The following is a 17,845-nucleotide window of genomic DNA, read 5'->3' as shown; positions in this document are numbered from 1 at the left end:
ACCAGGTTTCTGGGGCCTGTGCCAGCTCCCAGAATAAAGCCCCTCTCCGATGCTCCTATAAAACACTGTAGGCAATAAAGCCTAGTGAGTTTGGTGTATGATGTACTTGGGTTCGGGTCCTCTAACCTGTGAGGCCTCAAGCAACTTTTCCCGTCTCCCCAAGCCTCAGTTCATTCATCTGTTAAATGGGGTGATAGTGGCCACCTTGTCTGGGGTCGTGAGGCTCAAATGCAGGCAAGGTGCCTATTCTGGAATAAATGACCATGCTATTTTTATTATTACATTTTTACCTCAGGGCCTTCCTCAACCACCCCCACCCACCCCACCCCCCCCGCTGCCAATTAAAGATTGTGGAGGTGTCTGAGAGGGGGCCAGTTTGCATCCAGAGAAAAGAGTTTTGCAGCAGGTCTCCCTTCCCCATTCTGTGTTCTCGCTGTTTTCTGCCCCTGGCTGGCTGAGGTTTCTCTCCACATTGCTTCTCTGGGGTACTGTGTCTGTCAAATATAGCCAGGAGTTACAACAGGAGAGCCCAGAACATTTGCCTAATGAAAGTAGCATCTCAGCTCTAATTATAGCTCACTTGATTGGGACGACTCCTGACCCACCTTAGCTGTCTGTCAGGAGGAGGTGGAGTGGGAGGATAGTTCAAGGTGAATGAGTTACTGTTCATTGAAAACGAGGTTTTATTCATGCATCTTAGAACCTTCTCACCTGGGAGTGGAGAAGGGCCTTTATTAATCCGGGGGCATGGGGTTGGTTTTTGACTTGTAGTGAGTCACCTATGTGATAGAAAACTAGGTTGTAATCCTTATAGTGCAGATCACCAGGTCTTTTCTCCTACAGAGGCACTGGGTGGGATTTGAACTGTTGTCCTTCATCTGACAGCCAAGTGCTTAACCGCTGCACTACCAGGACACCTTCCTTTTCCTATTCCTTCTCTTACGTCAATTCTGACTCGTAGGACAGAGTAGAACTGTCTCTTTGGGTTTCCGTGGCTGTGAGTCTTACTGGGAGCAGAATCCCCATCTCTTTCTCTTCCTTAGAGCAGCTGATAGATTGACCTGCTGACGTTTGTTTAGAGCCTAATGCGTTTCACACTGCACTACCAGGGCTCCCCCCTCAGCCATTCAGACTTCGAAGCTCACACTCACTGCCATCAAGTCCGTTCCCCCCATCAGACTTCTGAGGCTGGAAATAGCAGCAGGAGGAGACTACCCGTCTCTCTCCTGAGGAGTCATTGATGGATTCAAACTGCCAGATGCACACCCTCATATGAACTACAGCCCCAGAGCTCCCTCCCAGCAACTGGGAAACAGAAGTCCCAAGAGGACCTTAATTTGATGTGAACGAGCTTCCAGATGTCACTAACTGCCCCCTTCTGTGTCAGGATGTCCCAGGACTGTGCTCCCTGGGGTCAGGGTTCCACCGAGTGACCCTCGGAGATCCCATTCTGAGGCGCCGGTCCCCTTGGAAACAGATGGTTTGGAGGTGATCTGCCTCTGAGCCTTTTGTGAGCTGACACTGTAGAAGCTCTTGCTCAATGAACAGTCGCCTCACACGTTCATTCTTTTTTTTTTTTTAAACAGGAATTTTCCTTTTTTATTAATTCGTGAACTTATGAATTGGAGGAAGTACCAGTGGATTTGGCTTTCTGGGGCACGATTCTCCAGGAATGTATGAATGCCTCGAGGCAGGCAAGGATGGAACTTCAGTTTCACCTGCCAGCTTTGGGGATTCCATTGCTTGAGAGGCAGTGGGGTTCTCCTCTGCAACCTCTCAGGGCCTGGGGACATTTGGGCAGTAGGCCAAAGGCACCCTCAGGGCATCTGTGACAGAAAGAGAGGCTGCTCCACGGGGGTGGCTGTGTCAGGTCACCATGTGCACTCTGGTGTCGAGCACCTGCAGGGGCGCAGCCCAGCCAGCCTCCACATTCAGGAAACAGGACAAGGGAGGGCCACTGTTTTCTGAGCTGTGAGTTTGCTCCTAGCTCTGGGCAGGGATTTTCTGATGTCTCTTGGTTAAAACTCTCCACCAGCCTCAGGAGATGAGATAACCCTCTTTTCAAGCAAGAGAAAGCAAAACATAGACAGGGTCAGTGACCTGATATCTGGACACTCGTCAGTCTGACTCAAACGTAAGCTTCCTCCTTCATCAGGCGGCAGGGGCGCTATGGCTTCAGCATGCAGTTGACATCAGGTGAGCCCTCCCCAGAGGCCCCTCTCCCACCCAGAAATGTCAGTGGAGCCAGCGGGGTCTGCCTGCTTCACATACAGAGATGAGCAGTGAGTCCTGGGTTGGCAGTTCACGACCGCCCTGACCCACACACCTTCAGATGGGCCCCTTTTCCTCCTCTGGGCTTCTCTCCACACTGTAAAGCTGAGGGGGATGGTGATACCCACCTCACAGGGGACCCTGCTCGATAACACTTCCCCAGCTTGAGAGAGGCACTGCCCAGCATCCCCAAGAGCCACTTCCAGGCCTGGTTCTGGGAAAGAACTGTATCAAGACAGTGAGGTTCCAGGAGACAGGCATTGGGGACAGCCCACATCTGGTAGCCCTGTGACCTTAGGTAGGTCCTTCTGTCGGGCTCCTACTCCCCTTGTCACAGCAGCGGGATGGGACGGATGGTGCATTGGATCTTTGAGAATGGAGGTGGGGCTGGTGTCAGGCACTGCTGGGTCCTCAAGAGCTTATAATTAGAGCTGTCTATTTAGGGACACAGCAAATGTCTTATTAATTATAAAGGAAGCAGACGGATTGTTTAATCATTGTCCTTGCTGAAAGGTTATGCAATTAACTGTATAAATATTCATTAAAAGTTCAGGCGCCTGCCTGCTATGCTGGGGTCTGCAGAAAGCGGGCCCCTGAGGTGGTGTGGATGACCGAGGCCACTTCAGTCACCTGGGCTTTGGGGTGGAATATTCTGGGCTGGTTCGGCCCCTTCTCTCCCTTCAGGAGCATGTGGAGCTTGGTGGAAAGAGTAGGGAACCCAGAGTCTGACTTTTGCCTACTGGCCTGATCCTCAGTTTCCCTACCTTATCTTTTGACCCCCTCTGCTCCACTCAAGCAGGATCTGCTCCCCAGGTACAGGGTGGCGTGGGCAACTGGCCGGGCAGGTGTGGATACTCCGTGGATACCTGTTTCCTGTCTCAGGAAATCCTGTTCCTGGATCAGGAGTCCATGAACGTCCCTCCATCTCAGTGCTCTCTCAGGGGCTTGCAAATGTGTAGGACACACATACAGTTTTTATGGAAGGAAGCAAACTTAAGAGAGTCAAGAGAAGGAAAGCCTTGTACCTTGTGGGCTTGTAGAATGCTCACCAAGCATTGCCAATGATGGTGTGTGGGTGTACCTGGGTGAGGTGGAGGGGAGCTGGGTCGGGCGGTGACTATAATGCAGATTCCTAGGCTTTGCACTCAAAGTTTAGATTCCATCCTTAAGGACTGGGGCCCAGAAACCTGCACTTCTCAGAGTTCTCTCACCCCGTGGTTAGAGGGCACTCCAGGAACACTAGGCCATTTCCCTGGTGCTCTGGAGGAGCCGGGAGGAAAGTGCCAGCCTAAGGGCATGCTGGGTGCTGGTGGAAGGGCTCAGTGAGCTCCAGTTTCCTACCTGCAGCCCCTCCACCACTGCACACAGGCTCGAGGGGACTCTTTGAAAGCTCGTGTCAGCACTTTCCAGGGCTCTCTCTGCCCAGCAGCTATGTGCGGTGTGAACAGCCTGCAGAATGAAGCCCGTGCGTCCTGTCTTCACAGTGATCGCTTTGTGCTTCATGATGTATTTTCCTCCAGGAACTTTGGGGTCCACTCTCGGGGAGTCCAAGGTACTTCTCTTCCCTGGAGAAGAGCCGCTTCCCAGAGCCTGAACTCAGACACTGGACCCTCTCCAGCTTGTCTGTGCCCCATTCTCCGCCCTCGTGTCCACTCAGCCCAGATATGGCAAGTAAGAGAGCAAAGCTGAGGGTGAAGTGGGATGGCCTCCAGCCCTGGGGTGAGATGGACAGTGCCTGGGCCTGGCATCAGACAGAGCTGGCTTCAAATCCCCACCCTGTCCTCCACCAGCTGCGTGACTGGAACCCAATGCTCCTCACCAGGCCTGGTGCCCAGCGGTGCTCAGAAAAACCAGCCTTGGAGCCGTCCTCTGGCATGCATGGTCAACCATGAAGGGTCGCAGTCACAGACACTCGGCCAGTGTTTTATCAAGTCCTTTATGTGCATTAATTTAGTCTTCACAACAATCCTATGACGCAGGTCAGTGTGTTGCCCTGCTTTGTTGGCAAAGGATCTGAGGTACAGAGATAACGTGAGGCCAAGTTTGCAGCAAGTGTTGGCACTCAGACTTGAACCTGGGCAGCCTCGTTGCGGAAGTCCCAGCACATTCTTACCCTGATTCCCACACATACTTTCTGGCTTCTGGTGGATTCTGGCTCGTAGGGACCCTCCATCAGGTTTCCAAAGCTGCAAATCTTAACAGGAGGAGACTGCCCATCTTCTCCCAAGAAGCTATTGGTGGATTCAAATGGCCCAAAATGTGTGGAGCCTCTTGGTTGGCAGCACAACATCCTTTGTCACCAGAGAGAGGTCCTGGTCCTGACTGGGACAGGCTAAACAGAAGTGTCCGGCACTGATGTTGGCCTCCTGCACGGCCTGGAAGGCAGGGAGGAGCCAGCTGAGGGGTATGGCATGTTCCTGCCTCACAGGTCTCCGTCCAAGAGCTCAGGACCCGAGCCACCATCCTCAACCCTCCTCTAGTTTCTCATTCTGCCTTCTAAATTGAGAATCGAGCCTGGGGCTCCAGGCCCCTGATTGAGTCAGCCTCTGATTGCACTGCAGTAATTATAGCTGTGCAGTCCCGCTGGGCCCTGCCGGCAACAGTTCTCTCAACAGCCTCACCAAGGGAGGTGTCCTTGGCGGGGCTGGAGCAGAGGAACACTCGGGTCTTATGAGTCCACCGGTCTCCAGGTTTAGCTCATGGGGTCACTGATGTGGGAGCTGATGAGGCCCAGTTAGGGCGTATCTTGCCCGAGGGCAGCCAGCTGGGAAATGGCAGAGAGCAGGCAGGTCCTGGGAGCTCCACGCTGCCACAGCTCAGAGACTGCGAGGAGGGGCCTGGCCACAAGGGGCTTGAGTGCCAGGCTTCAGGAAGCTGTGTGTCAGGCAGGGCCTTGTGGGATCACATTTAGGATCTGGAGAGTCCCAGAGAAAAGCCCTCTGGTGGTACTGTGCCCGAAGCAGTCTGTTACTAACTGAACTGTGACTGCCACAGTGGGCTCTAGTGTCAGGAAGTGTGTGGGTGACACAGGATAAGTCAGGGTTCAGATCTGTTGTCGTGGGGTTACTGTGGGTCACTTTTGACTTGACAACACCTAACAAAACTAACTGAAGGGTTCGAACCTCCCAGCCACTCTGTAGGAGTAGATGTAGAAGTGGCAGCCTGCTCTTGTAAAGAATTATAGCCTCCGGAACCGAAAGGGACAGTTGTGCTCTGTGACACCAGGGTCACATGAGTCACAGGAAGCCAGGTGATACAGCAGTGAAGTGCTCGGCTGCCCACTGGTTGGCAGTTCGAATCTACTGAAGAAAATCCTGTAAGACAGTCCTGCTTTGCTGGGGGGCCACGAGAAGTTGAAATTGACTTGGCGCCCTAGCAAGTTCTCAAACGAAGAAACAGAGACATGAGCAGAAAGGTCCTGACAGAGGCCCAGGGCCCAAGGCCCCATGGCTGGTGCCAAATAGTAGGACTGGCTGATGCCATGACCGGTGCCCGGCCTGGCTAAGCCACTTGCATGTGTCTGTCTCCACAGCCAAGCAGGTGTGCCCGGCAGAGAAGCTGAGCTGTGGACCCACCAGCCACAAGTGTGTGCCTGCCTCATGGCGATGTGACGGGGAGAAGGACTGTGAGAGCGGAGCAGATGAGGCCGGCTGTGCCACCCGTGAGTCTGGAACTGGGGGTCCAGGCTCTGTCAGTCATGGCAGGCAGCACTGAAGAGCAGTGGCTGCTTTAGGGGGCGGGCAGTTCTCAACAAGGCCTGGGAGGTGGAAAGAAGGATGATGAGCAGGACGCTAGCAATGGCCAGGCACTTTGGGAACATTCTTTTTCATCCTCACAACCACCCCAGCAGTAGCCATTATCATCCCCATTTTATGGGTGTGGAAACTGAGGCTCAGACAAGGGAAGGAAGGTGCCAAAGGTTGAAGGGTGGAAGTGAGATTCAAGCTCAGGTCTAGACAGCACGGCCAGGAGCTTTTTCCCATGTCTGCCATCTGCCCATCCATTCCATGACTCTACCAAGCCTAGCAAGGACAACCAGGCAGGGCTAGAGCCAGAATTGGTGGCTGCTGGAGCCAGGATCCCGGCTGTGTCACCGGGGAGGGGTTCGGGGCGGGGGTAGCAGATTCCTGAAGTCTGAGAGATGACTGTTGCTGAAATCTCAGAACCACACACGGCTGTCACAGGGCGGGAAGATGCTCTCTGCACCCGCAGCAGGGACAGATGGAAGTGGCCACTGGGACAGTTCCGCATCACCGAGCTTCAAACATGGGATTATCTCTCTCCCCGGAAGCCGGGCTGGCAGGGCCAGAGGGAGCATGCCCTGGGCTCACTCATTTCAGTTTTCTGGGCACCTACTGGTTACCAGGCCCAAAGCCAGCTTCTGGGAGGGACAGTGAGGTGGATCCTGCATTGTTTGTTGTGCCCTCAGGAGCTCAGAGTTGACAAGGACACATCCGGCTGTCAGTTCTAGGTGGGGAGGCTAGGCTGAGATACAAGCGGTCACTGAAGTGGGGCTTTCACTAGGCCCTTGCCCACATCCCCTCCCCTCCCTTGGCCTCCTTCCTGTAGATGTGCCCTCTCCAAGAGGCTTCTGAGCCACAACTTCAAAGCTTCTAAGTCTGGGGTTCTGAGGTATCTAAAGGGGGAAGTGTTGGGTCCTGACTGAGCTGTTAGTTCCAAAGCCCATTACGGCACTGGTCTTTCAGCAATGAAAAGACCAGTGCTGGGCCTCAAACAGATGTGTCTTAGAAAGAGTGTCGCCAGAGTGCTCCTTGGAGACAAAGATGATGCTTTGTCTCTCATACTTTGCTAGGAGAGGCTATTCCTTGGAAAGGGATGGTGTGCTTGGAAAGATGGGGAAGAAAATCCCTGAAGAGAGTTGACGGTGACAGCAGCAATGGGCTCAAGAGTGTCAGAAATTATGAGGATGGTGCAGGATAGGGCAGGGTTCAGATCAGTTGTCGACAACTCAATGACACCTAACAATAACAACCCTAGTCAAGGGGAACCTTTCCTGGGTCCTCTTCCCTCCTCACTGCCTCATTACCAGTCCTGTCCCCAGCTACAGGGGCCCAAAATGTCTCTTCACTAGGGTGGGTACACAGTGACAGAGCATTTCTGTTTATTACGGGGTGTAGCTCTGGTGGCCTACTGGTAAGGACCTGCACTGCCATCCTGAAGGGGTGCAGTTCGAGCCCACCAGCTGCTCTGCAGGAGAAAGATGTGCAGTCTCCTCCCATGCAACTGCCTCTGAAACCTGCTGGAGGGTCAGCGATGGGCAGTTTCAAATTGATGGTACACAACGACAACAGAGTCTTACTGGGTTTTACCTGGGCAGAAGAAAAAGAATTCTCCCTTCTCTCGGTTCTTCAGTTTCTTCTGTCTGTGGGTGGTGGAGTGGGTTCTCCAGGAGTAGGCCTGAGTGTCGATCTTAATATATGTCTGCTCCAAAAACTTAGCACAAAGAACTCAGCACAAAGAGGCCTTTCGCAGCAGAGTTCTCTGTGGACAGTGTCCTTCCTGTAACATGCATGAGCAGAGCTGGACAAGAAGGAGGGGGGCGAACTAGGCATCAGCATAATCTCGGGGGACAGGCGTCATGGGGAAGCATGTGTCTTCCCCACCAAGGCCTCAACATCCCCAAAGCCCAGAAGGCAAAAAATTGCAACTGTCAGAAACGTGATAAAATTGTCAAAAAAGCACATGACATGAGCTGCCTACATTGTGAAACTGACGACATCACTGTTTTATGTTCAGTAACAATGAAAATTTGACATTTTTTCTGCCACCAGAAAATAAAATCCCAGGTTCTGTGCGCCCTCATGTGGAGACACATAGTACTACCACCACCACCACATTCCCTGGGGCCTGGTTCTCTGGGCCTATTGGCTTGTTGGGTGAGAGAGAGGAAAGGGATGAGGCGGTCATGACCATGTGAAGAACTTATACTCCAGGAGGGGAGGGGAGAAATAAAAGAAGTAGGAGGAGGAATCAGTAAGTCTGGGAGCATCCCAAGCCTCACTTCTGATTCTGCCCTCACCACAGACTAACTAGAGTCCTGGGCGTCCCTCTCGGAGCCATTCCTCCATCTGTAAACTGACAGGTGGGATGGCTTGGCTCTAAGGTCTTCCCAGAGCAGCCCACCAAGAAAGAAGCCCTAGGCCCCCGCAGCCCCAGGGAGCTTTGCTGCACCTGCCTTAGTTACGCCTCACCCTGGGCGGTGGGCAGCACCCATCCACTCCACATCCATTCCACATACTCACGGTGGGGATCCCTGGATCAGAGCTAAGTGGAACTAAGTGGGTCAGTCTCTGGCCACCCCTCTCATGGGACAGACAGAAAGACAGAAACTCTATCATCTGAGCAGTCTGTGAGGTCGGCCGCAGGAGGACGGTGGCAGAGGCAGCCTCCCAGGCAGGGAAGCACCCAGTATGCAGTGAAGCACGTGGAATTTGGGCTCTTGAAGGGTGAAGGCATTGTGGTGAAATGCAGACAGCCGGGCAAGAGGCGGGTGCCCAGCCGATGGTCAGAACCCTCTCCTCAAGTGTCCTACTCCCCTGCGGGCTGCAGGGCAGGAGGTCCGGGAGGCTCAGAGAGGGCAAGTATGTTGCCCAACACCACCCAGCAGGTCCTGGCAGGACCCGGGTTGGAAGCCCGCCCCCCTCCCCGCGCCGCGGAGCGGTCCTGGCCGCTCGTGCGGCGCCGGGTGAGGGTCAGGGCCCAGCGGCCGCGGGCCTGGCCACGATGCGGGCCGACCGGCTGTCTGTCCCGCGCAGTGTGCGCCCCGCACGAGTTCCAGTGCAGCAACCGGTCGTGCCTGGCCGCCGTGTTCGTGTGCGACGGCGACGACGACTGCGGCGACGGCAGCGACGAGCGCGGCTGTGCCCACCCCGCCTGCGGGCCCCGCGAGTTCCGCTGCGGCGGCGACGGCGGCGCCTGCATCCCCGAGCGCTGGGTCTGCGACCGCCAGCTGGACTGCGAGGACGGCTCGGACGAGGCCGCCGCGCGCTGCGGAAGGGCGGGCCCCGCCACTGCCGCGCCTGCCGCCTGCGCCGCCGCCGCCCAGTTCGCCTGCCGCAGCGGCGAGTGCGTGCACCTGGGCTGGCGCTGCGACGGCGACCGCGACTGCAAGGACAAGTCGGACGAGGCCGACTGCCGTAAGCCCCCAGCCCCTCCGCACCGCCCCGTCCCGTTGCTTCCGAGCCCGGGGACTGCGGATCCCTCTGGAAGGCATTTTCTGTTTTCTGAGGCTGGGGGAAGTCATTTGTGTGTGGTCACGGCACCTCTGCAGTGGAGCTCACGTCTAACTCCCGAGCGTCCTCACTGCTACCTGCGTCTGGGGTGACCAGCTCCCCAGCTTTTCCACCTTCTGCCCTTCCCCTGCCAGAAGACCTACATACTCTCAAGAACCTCGCCCTCCTTTCCCACAAGGTCAGCTCCTCTTTGCAGGCTCTCAGCCCAGCTGGTCAAGGTCCCTCCTATGGGGATTCCCCCTGCCCCAGCATCGCTCCTCTAGCCACCTGTAGCATATGGCTGGGTTCATGCCTAGGTCCTTCACGCCCTGAGGTCCTTGAGCAGGAGGGAGGAGCATGGCAGGGTCTGGGTTCCTGATCCCTGGAAGTACCTGGGACACCCAGGAGAGGTTTACCAGGTGCATGACCCATTAAGTAATAAGAACACATGCAGATGAGGGCCACGCAGGTGTCTGTCCTGGAGGGTAGCACTGGGGATGAGCAGTGGATAGGAAACAGGAGATCTGCAGTTTTGTTCTGGCTTTGCCAGCCCGAGTGCTGTGTTAACTGGCCTTTCCCCTCTCTGAGCTTCAGTCTCCCAGTTTGTGTGTTGGAGGTGCCTTGGCCAGGTGCCCCTGGAGGACCCCAAACTTGGCCACTTGGGTTCTGTTCTTGTCAGGGGTGGGCATGACCCTGGAGGGAGAAAGCTGCCCCAGCACCACCGTGGCCCTGATCCTCTCCCTCCTGCTCTCCGCCAGCGCTGGGGACCTGCCGTGGGGATGAGTTCCAGTGTAAGGACGGATCCTGTGTGCCTGCCATCAAGCGCTGCAACCAGGAGCTGGACTGTGCAGATGGGAGCGATGAGGCTGGCTGCCTGCAGGGTGCGTGGGGCAGGCGGGGCGTCCCAGGGGAAGTGGGGCTCTTCCAGGAGAGCAGAGGGTGAGCGATCTCCCTTTGTTCCCTGAGAGGCATCTTCCCCCCGAGCATCACTTGCCCATAAATGGCCCAAATCCCCTCCCGTGGAGTTGTTGTGTCACCAGAGTTAGATTGCTCAGGGCACTGTCAAAGCTGAAAGTGTCCGGGAGGATGTGAAAGGCACTGCAGGAAGTCCAGGGCCACCATTCACCGTGTCCTGGCTTCAGCAGGGTTCCCCTCACTAGCACCCAGATCCAGCCAAGGCTGTCTTGCTCCCCTGGACTTAATTCTCGCATGGCTCATCAGACTGCCCCCCACTGGTAGGAGCCAGGATCCTGATGCACTGGCTGTCTTGGAGGATGTACAAGGAGTGGGCAGTAAAGCACCCTTCCCTGTCCAGGACCCAGAGGCAAAGGTCTTCCCCTCAGGAGCCCCCAGGCTCTCTACAGATGTTGCTCTGCTCTTCCCAGAGCCCCATCAGACCCAGACCCCCATAGTTCTGCCCGCTGAGTGATACTTGGGGAAGCCCCGGCATTCTATACTGTGAACAGAGCACCCAGAATCCTGCAGGTGGGCTGTCTGCCCTAGAGAGCCCCCAGGGAGCTGGACTCAGCAGCTACACTTCGCCCAGCCTGAGGCCTCACAGGCGCTGTCCATTGTCTTGTCCGGCCTGACAGAGTCCACATGTGAGGGTCCCCGCAGATTTCAGTGTAAGAGTGGCGAGTGCGTGGACGGCGGGAAAGTGTGTGATGCGCAGAGGGACTGCCGGGACTGGTCGGATGAGCCTCAGAAAGAGTGTGGTACAGTACCTGTCTGCTCTCATGACAAACTAACCCTCCCCGCCACTCCCCTCTTGACATCAGGTCTTGAGAACCTTGCCTGCCTCTCTGCACCCCCTGCTTTCTGCTCTGACCCTTTCCGTCCTGGGGCCTCTCACTCCGCACCCCTACCAGTCTCTACAGGCCTTTCCTTCCAGCCTCATGCTCCAAGATTATGCTTCCTCTCACAAACCTGGTCTCGGCTGCTCCTCGTTCCTTCTGCGTTCCTCTGAGTTATATGCACACTCTGGCACTTTCTCTCTTCCTCGGTGACCCTACCTTGCTGACCTAGCCAGGATCCTCGCCACTGAGGACTCCCAGTCTCTGCAAGAGGCCCTACAAGGGACAGGTGGGGTACATGAATCAAGTGGTCAAGAGAGGTACGTCCTGGAATCTGCCTTAGGCCAAGACTAGAAGGTAGACCAGTAGTAGGAGGTGGCCATATCCTCAGCTTAGAGCCCTCAGACTGACTGGAAAAACAGACTTACAGGCTGAACATCCGTGAGGAATAGGTAGGTGTCTAGAGCTTTTGGGCTCCAGGCTAGAAATAACTGAGAGTAACATCCATCTCTCCTGAGAGTGAGGCAGGCATCCCAGAGAACATGCTGGAAGTTCATTCTGGGCTCCAGAAAAGATCAAGAGTCTTCCCTCTGCTGGTCCCAAGGATCAGAAGTAGGGGTGGGGGAGATTTGGACAGTCACCCCTGGGGAGCCTCGTTCCCCTCTCTGCTTTCCTGTAGAGCCATTGTTACCCAGCACCTCCCCTCCTGGGTGCTCAGGGAGCCTTGCCCTGTGGCACTCCCCAAAAATCAAGTATTCCTGCCCACTTTTGAAACTGAACAACTAGTTTTGAAAGAAAGAATATTTTAATAAAGGCCACTGAGCTATCCCCAGAGCTTGCAGGAGACACACACACACACACACACACACACACACACACCACCACCCCCCCAGAGGCCCTGCCACGAGATGTCCCAGGAACAGGAATCATCACAAAAGAAGAAAAGGAAAGCAGGAGCAACTGAGTCTGGCCATTCCCCCTCCTCGTCTAGATTTGGAGTTAGCCAGTGACTGTTAACTTGCTCACCTCTTCTCTCTTGGCTTTGCATGACATCAACAGAACGTATGCATGTGTTTGTGTCTGTGCGTGCCCTCTGTCCCTGCATCAGTGAGAGGACAGTCTCTGTCCATGTCCCCCTGAATAGTACAGGGGGCTGCATGCACGTGTGTCTGCGTGTGTCTGATGTCTGAACGTACCCATGGAGTCCGTGGTCTGTCTGCCTCTGCACAGACATTGGTGTGTACATGTAAGTGTGTGTGCATGCAGACGTGTGCACGTGCCCGTGAAACCATGGAGGGCCTCAAATGCTAGCCAGACATCGGGACCCTCCATCCCTGCCTTTCCCCTCAGACTCCACAGTGGGATCAGCCTCAGCCAGGCCTTCTAAGAAAGGGGGTTGGCAGGGCCAGGCTTGTCCAGACCTGCCGTTCAGTGTCCTCCCGCAGCACTACCACCTCAGCCCTGAGGGACTCTGCCTTTCACTAGGAGCTGGAGGACTTTGAACTCTCCCACCTTCCCCTTCCAGAGCCACCTTGTTCATGCCATCTGCGTCCAGTAAATACACCTGTTGCATTCATGCAATCTGCACAAGGAGAGGCAGGAAGGGAATGGACGCATGAATGAGGCAGTGGGTCGGAGACTGAACAAATGAATGAACGATGTTCAGGACAACACAGTCCTGGAGAGTTCAGGGTGAACTGGGAGTGACAGAAAGATTCCTGGAGATGGTGCCCCACAGGGGCCACGCCAGAACTGCCATGGCTCAGTCACCCCAAGAGACTGGGGCTTCCCAGTTCTGGGTCTGGCTGAGTGACCCCCCTGACCACCCAGTCACAGGGTTGCTGTGATCTTGTTCTTTTCAGTTCTGCCAACGTCCCAGGGAAACAGGAGGAGGCCCAGGGGTAAAGGGGGCATTTGCTAAGCATGGCTCCGTCTGGAGGAGGGGTACCCCAGCTGTGCATGACCTGGGTGGGAGCCCAGACCAGCTGTGCGCACTGCCACGCTGGCTTGGCTCGGCTTGGCTGCGGTGGCAGTGCATGTGCCTGACGGGCAGTGGGTGGGTGGCTGCCTCCTCGGCTTGCAGAACTAACCTGCTGTGATTCCGGAGCTCAGGTGACGCTGTGTGAACCTGATGAGTCTTGCTCCTGGCCTCCTGGACCTCTTCTAGGACCCTGCCCAAAGGCAGGGCGGGAGAGAACAGGGACCCGGATACCCTCCTAGAACACCATCTCCTGAAACAGTAATTGGGGCCAGGCCCATGACTAAGTGTAGGCACAAGAACAGGTGCTGAGAGGAGAGATTTGAGTGGAAAGCACATCAAAGTGGGAGAGCACTGACTCAGCAGCTCTTTGCAGAAAAGGCCTGAAAGCGTCAGACAACCATATGCTCGATAGCCAGCCATGTTCACTTGTTGTAAGCGGGTGACTCTCGGCCCTGCCCAGAGAGAAGCCTGAGTGTAGCAAGTGCGTCTGCAGAAAGGAGCCTGAATGACAGGACTAGAAGCGAGTGGTCTGAGGAAAGGCTGAGGGAACCTCTGGTTACTAGCCAACCCCACACAGTGGAGCAGTAACAGAGGCTTCGGGAGGCAGACCCTTTGAGGAAGGACTTGATAACAGGCAGGGCCAAAGTTCCAAGGGGAAGCCAGCTGCCTCAGGAGGCGAGTGGGTGCCACGAGGGTGGAGGGACCTCTCAAAAGAGATCCTGAGAGTGGACATGATACAAGCAGGTCCCTTCAACTCTGAAGTCACAAGGAAGGAGGAGATGCCAAAAACATGTTTGTGAAAGCAAAGACCTGAGGCTTCCTCCCAGGGAGGGCCCAGTGACCTCCAGCCTGGTGTGGGCAAAGCCCCGGCCTGGGAGGCAGGGATCTAAGTTCCGGTTCCGCTCTGTCTGCATCCTATGTCTGCCCTTGAGCACATGCTGGTCCCTCTTCTTGCCCACTCACCTGGTTGATGATGCTGAGAGCCTTCCTATCTCTGGCACTAGGGGGGTCCCACTGCCCGGGTCTGCTTCCTTGCTAGGCCCTGCCCACCCCTGCCTCAGCGCCAGCCTGGGCTCAGGGACCCTCAGGTGCCTGCGTCCCTCTCCAGGGCTAAACGAGTGTCTGCACAACAATGGAGGCTGCTCCCATATCTGCACTGACCTCAAGATTGGCTTTGAGTGCACGTGCCCAGCGGGCTTCCGGCTCCTGGACCCGAAGACCTGTGGTGGTGAGGCCCTCTCCCTGCCCCCCCCCCACAGAGGAAGACGCTCCTGCCGGTTCTCACACCTGCCTCTCTCCACAGATATTGATGAGTGTGAGGACCCAGACGCCTGCAGCCAGATCTGCGTCAATTACAAGGGCTACTTTAAGTGCGAGTGCCACCCTGGCTATGAGATGGACACGCTGACCAAGAACTGCAAAGCTGTCGGTATGGAGTCCCCAGGGTGGACACAGAGGGTGGGTCTGAGGGTACAGCTGCTTCGAGCTTCCATTATATGAAGGACAGGTGTATATGTACACATAGAAAGCTGGCTGCAAACACCGTGCACCGCACACTGACTGCCCACAGCCCCAGAGATTACCCTCACACAACGCACGATGCATAGACAAAATGACCATGGAGATTGCTCACACAGCAGAGACAGCCCATGCAAAAATGTGCACAATGAACCATTCTATTAGTTCAGTTCATTTCTTCAGCTTTTAGAAGGTGTCCTGGTCCTTAGGGTGTTGCACTGCCAACCCAAAGAGGATGCTTCTCTAGCAGTTCAAATCCACCAGCAGCAGGCCCCGCCATGCTATTTACAGCCTCAGAATCCTGCCTGAGGCTTCAGCTCTGAATCAGTTCTGACTGAATTATATTGAAAGCCCAGCATTGTTTCAGGGAGCTCTGATGACCTAGTGGGTAGAGAGTTGTGTTGTCAGCGCAGAGGTGTGTGGCTTGAACCCACCGGCTGCTCTGTGGGAGAAGGATGGACAGTCTTCTCCTATGCTGTTTACAGCCTCTGAAAACCTGCTGGAATGTCAGCAATGAATTGTTGGTACTGAACACTGTTGTAGGCACTGGGGGTTCGGCATAAACAGAGCAGTCACAATTCCCTGCTTCTCCTGGAGGGGCTTATAATCCGGTAGAGGACCAATAAGAAAGAAGGTGTGGGGTTGTTTCTTTTGTTTTTAAGTAAAATATAGAGCATGGCAGATGTGATAAGGACTAAGGGTAATAAAGAGGGTAAGAGTGAGATCCCAGAAGGGCAGCGGATTGCAATTTCAGATAGAATGATCTTACTGAGAAGAAAACATTTAAATCCTGAAGGAAGTGACTGAACCCTGGAGTTATTGACAGGAAGATATAAAAAGTGCAAAAGCCCAATGTCGTGGGCCTGCCTGGTGGGTTCAAGGATCAGTGAGGAAACCTGTGCTCTGGAGCAGAGAACAGGAGATGAAATTAGAGGTGACTCAAGGACTCACACAGCCTCGTGGGCTGTTACATGGGCCGGCTGGGGGTTTCAACCCAAGTCAGGGGAAGCTGTTAATAGGCTCCTCCTGGCTGCTGCGTTGAGAGTAGATGGTAAGGGACCGGGGAGATCCAGGGAGATGACTGAGGAGGTTGCTGCAGTAATCCTGAAGAGGGCTGATGGTGGCTTGGGCCAGAGTGGTTGCTGTGGCATAGTGAGGAGTGGACAGGCTGCGTCTCTTTTGAAGGACAGCCAGTAGGATTGGATTATAACTTGAATGTGGAGTACAGAAGCAAAAGGGAGCCAGGCATGACTCCAAGGTTTTGGCTGAGTGACTAAAAAAAACCATAGGCTTGCTATTTATGGATGTGAGAAAAGTGACGGCGAAGAAATGTCAGACTGTTTGGGATATGTAAAGTTTAAGGAGACTGGTAGACTTCCAGCTGAGATGATGAGTAGGCAGTTGGATGTGTGAGTGTAGAGTTCAGATGCAGAAATACAGTACATAACAGAGATTCTTAAAACACAGCAGCCAGGGACTTGACATGTACCTCGTAACCGCCCCCCAAAGTACCACCCAAGTGTATAATATGTACGACAGACATTGCTGTTGTTGTTAGGTGCTGCTGGGTTGACCGCAACTCATAATGGTCCTGTGAACATCAGATCTGAACCCTGGCCTAGCCTGTGCCAACCGCACAGTCACACACTCAAGCCCATTGCTGCAGTCAGTGTGTCAGTCCACCTGGTTGAGGGTTTTTTCTCTCCTTCACCATCCCTCCACCTTCCTAAGTACCATATCTGCCTCTAAGGAGCACTCTGGCAGCACCTTTCCACATCCTATCTGTTTGATCTTTTGGCAGTCCATGGGATATTTAGCACTCTTCTCTCAAACCACAACTCAGAGGCAGTCAGCTCTTCTTCTGTCATCTTTCTTCATTGTTTAGCTCTCAGATGCTTAACAAGTGACTGAAAAGACCATGGCTTGAATCAAGCACATCTTGACATCATTATTCCTCAGTAATTTGGAGAGGTCCCTGACTATTAGCACATCACATATAGCATGTAACCATGTGAGACATGTGTGACATACAGATTCTACAGGTACAGTGGAGACAGCACAAGGAGCCCTGGCGGCCAGGTGGTTAAAGCACTCATCATGGCTATTTGGTGTTTTTGTTTAGTGCAGTCAAATTGAGTATAACTCATAGCGGCCCTATGAACAACATACATATCTGAACCCTGAGCTAGTCTCTCCAATCTCCATCATCTCTGACACACTTGCACCCATTGCTGCAGTTGCTCTGTCTGTCCATCTCGTTGAGGGTCTTCCTCTCCTTCACTGACCCTCTACCTTTCCAAACATGCTGTTTCTTTCTGCGGAATAACCTGGCCTAGCTACATGTCCAAAGTATGAAAGACAAAGCTACTCCAGCTTTGCCTCCAGGAAGCACTCTGGCTGCACTTTCTCCAAGAAATCTCCGTTTGTTCTTTTCTTTTTTTTAATTTATTTTATTTCATTATTTTTTGTGTGTACTGTCAAATCAGATCTGACTAGTACAGCATCTGGTGGATTTGAAGTGTGCATCTCTGAGATTGCAGTTGCAGCTTCTTGCCACTAGGCCACCAGAGCTCGCCTCCATTTCTTCTCTTGGCAGTCCTCTTCTCAGGTGACAGCCTTGGGAACTCTGTGGGGTGGTCCCACTCTATTCTACAGGTCACTCAGTTAGAATTGACTCACTAGCAGCAGTGGTTGTGCAGATAACACCCGCACAGAGAAACTTGCACACACAAAGGCCTATAGTGCACCTATAGCTCAGATCACACACAGGATGTCCCCATAACAGCTCGCAGTAGAAATCACCTCAGATATCCTCAGCTCAGCTCCTGCCTTCCCGGAGGAAGATGTCATCAGGGACAAGGAAGAGTGCTGTCAGTGGCATCAGAGAGCTGGACAATGACTAGGAAGGATAGAAGGAAAATTGATGCCTTTGGGCTGTGGTGCTCAAGAAGAGTACAGAATATACCGTGGACTACTAGGAGAACAAACAGGTTCATCCTAGAGAGGCTGAGACCAGGCTGCTCCTTGGAGGCAAGGATTCTGAGGATCTA

General features: G+C 54.3%; 1 protein-coding gene across 5 annotated transcripts in view; it reads left to right on the top strand.

Moving 5' to 3' along the window:
• Positions 1 to 17,845, top strand: part of LRP8 (low density lipoprotein receptor-related protein 8, apolipoprotein e receptor) — a 91,947-nt gene that overhangs the window by 46,618 nt on the left and 27,484 nt on the right. For 2 of the 5 annotated variants that reach the window (XM_006879697.1, XM_006879696.1), the window contains exons 4-8: positions 5,804 to 5,932; positions 9,048 to 9,428; positions 10,262 to 10,384; positions 14,386 to 14,505; positions 14,581 to 14,706. In XM_006879697.1, coding sequence (XP_006879759.1) covers positions 5,804 to 5,932; positions 9,048 to 9,428; positions 10,262 to 10,384; positions 14,386 to 14,505; positions 14,581 to 14,706 — 879 coding nt within the window. The remainder of the gene's footprint in view (positions 1 to 5,803; positions 5,933 to 9,047; positions 9,429 to 10,261; positions 10,385 to 14,385; positions 14,506 to 14,580; positions 14,707 to 17,845) is intronic. The other 3 variants (XM_006879700.1, XM_006879698.1, XM_006879699.1) reach the window with 2 other exon arrangements.

This window comes from Elephantulus edwardii, unplaced genomic scaffold, assembly GCF_000299155.1.
Source record: "Elephantulus edwardii isolate Elephantulus edwardi_28Jun2011 unplaced genomic scaffold, EleEdw1.0 scaffold00005, whole genome shotgun sequence".
NCBI lineage: Eukaryota > Metazoa > Chordata > Mammalia > Macroscelidea > Macroscelididae > Elephantulus > Elephantulus edwardii.
Note: the sequence above shows the minus strand (reverse complement) of the source record. Positions and strands in the feature narration are given on the sequence as shown.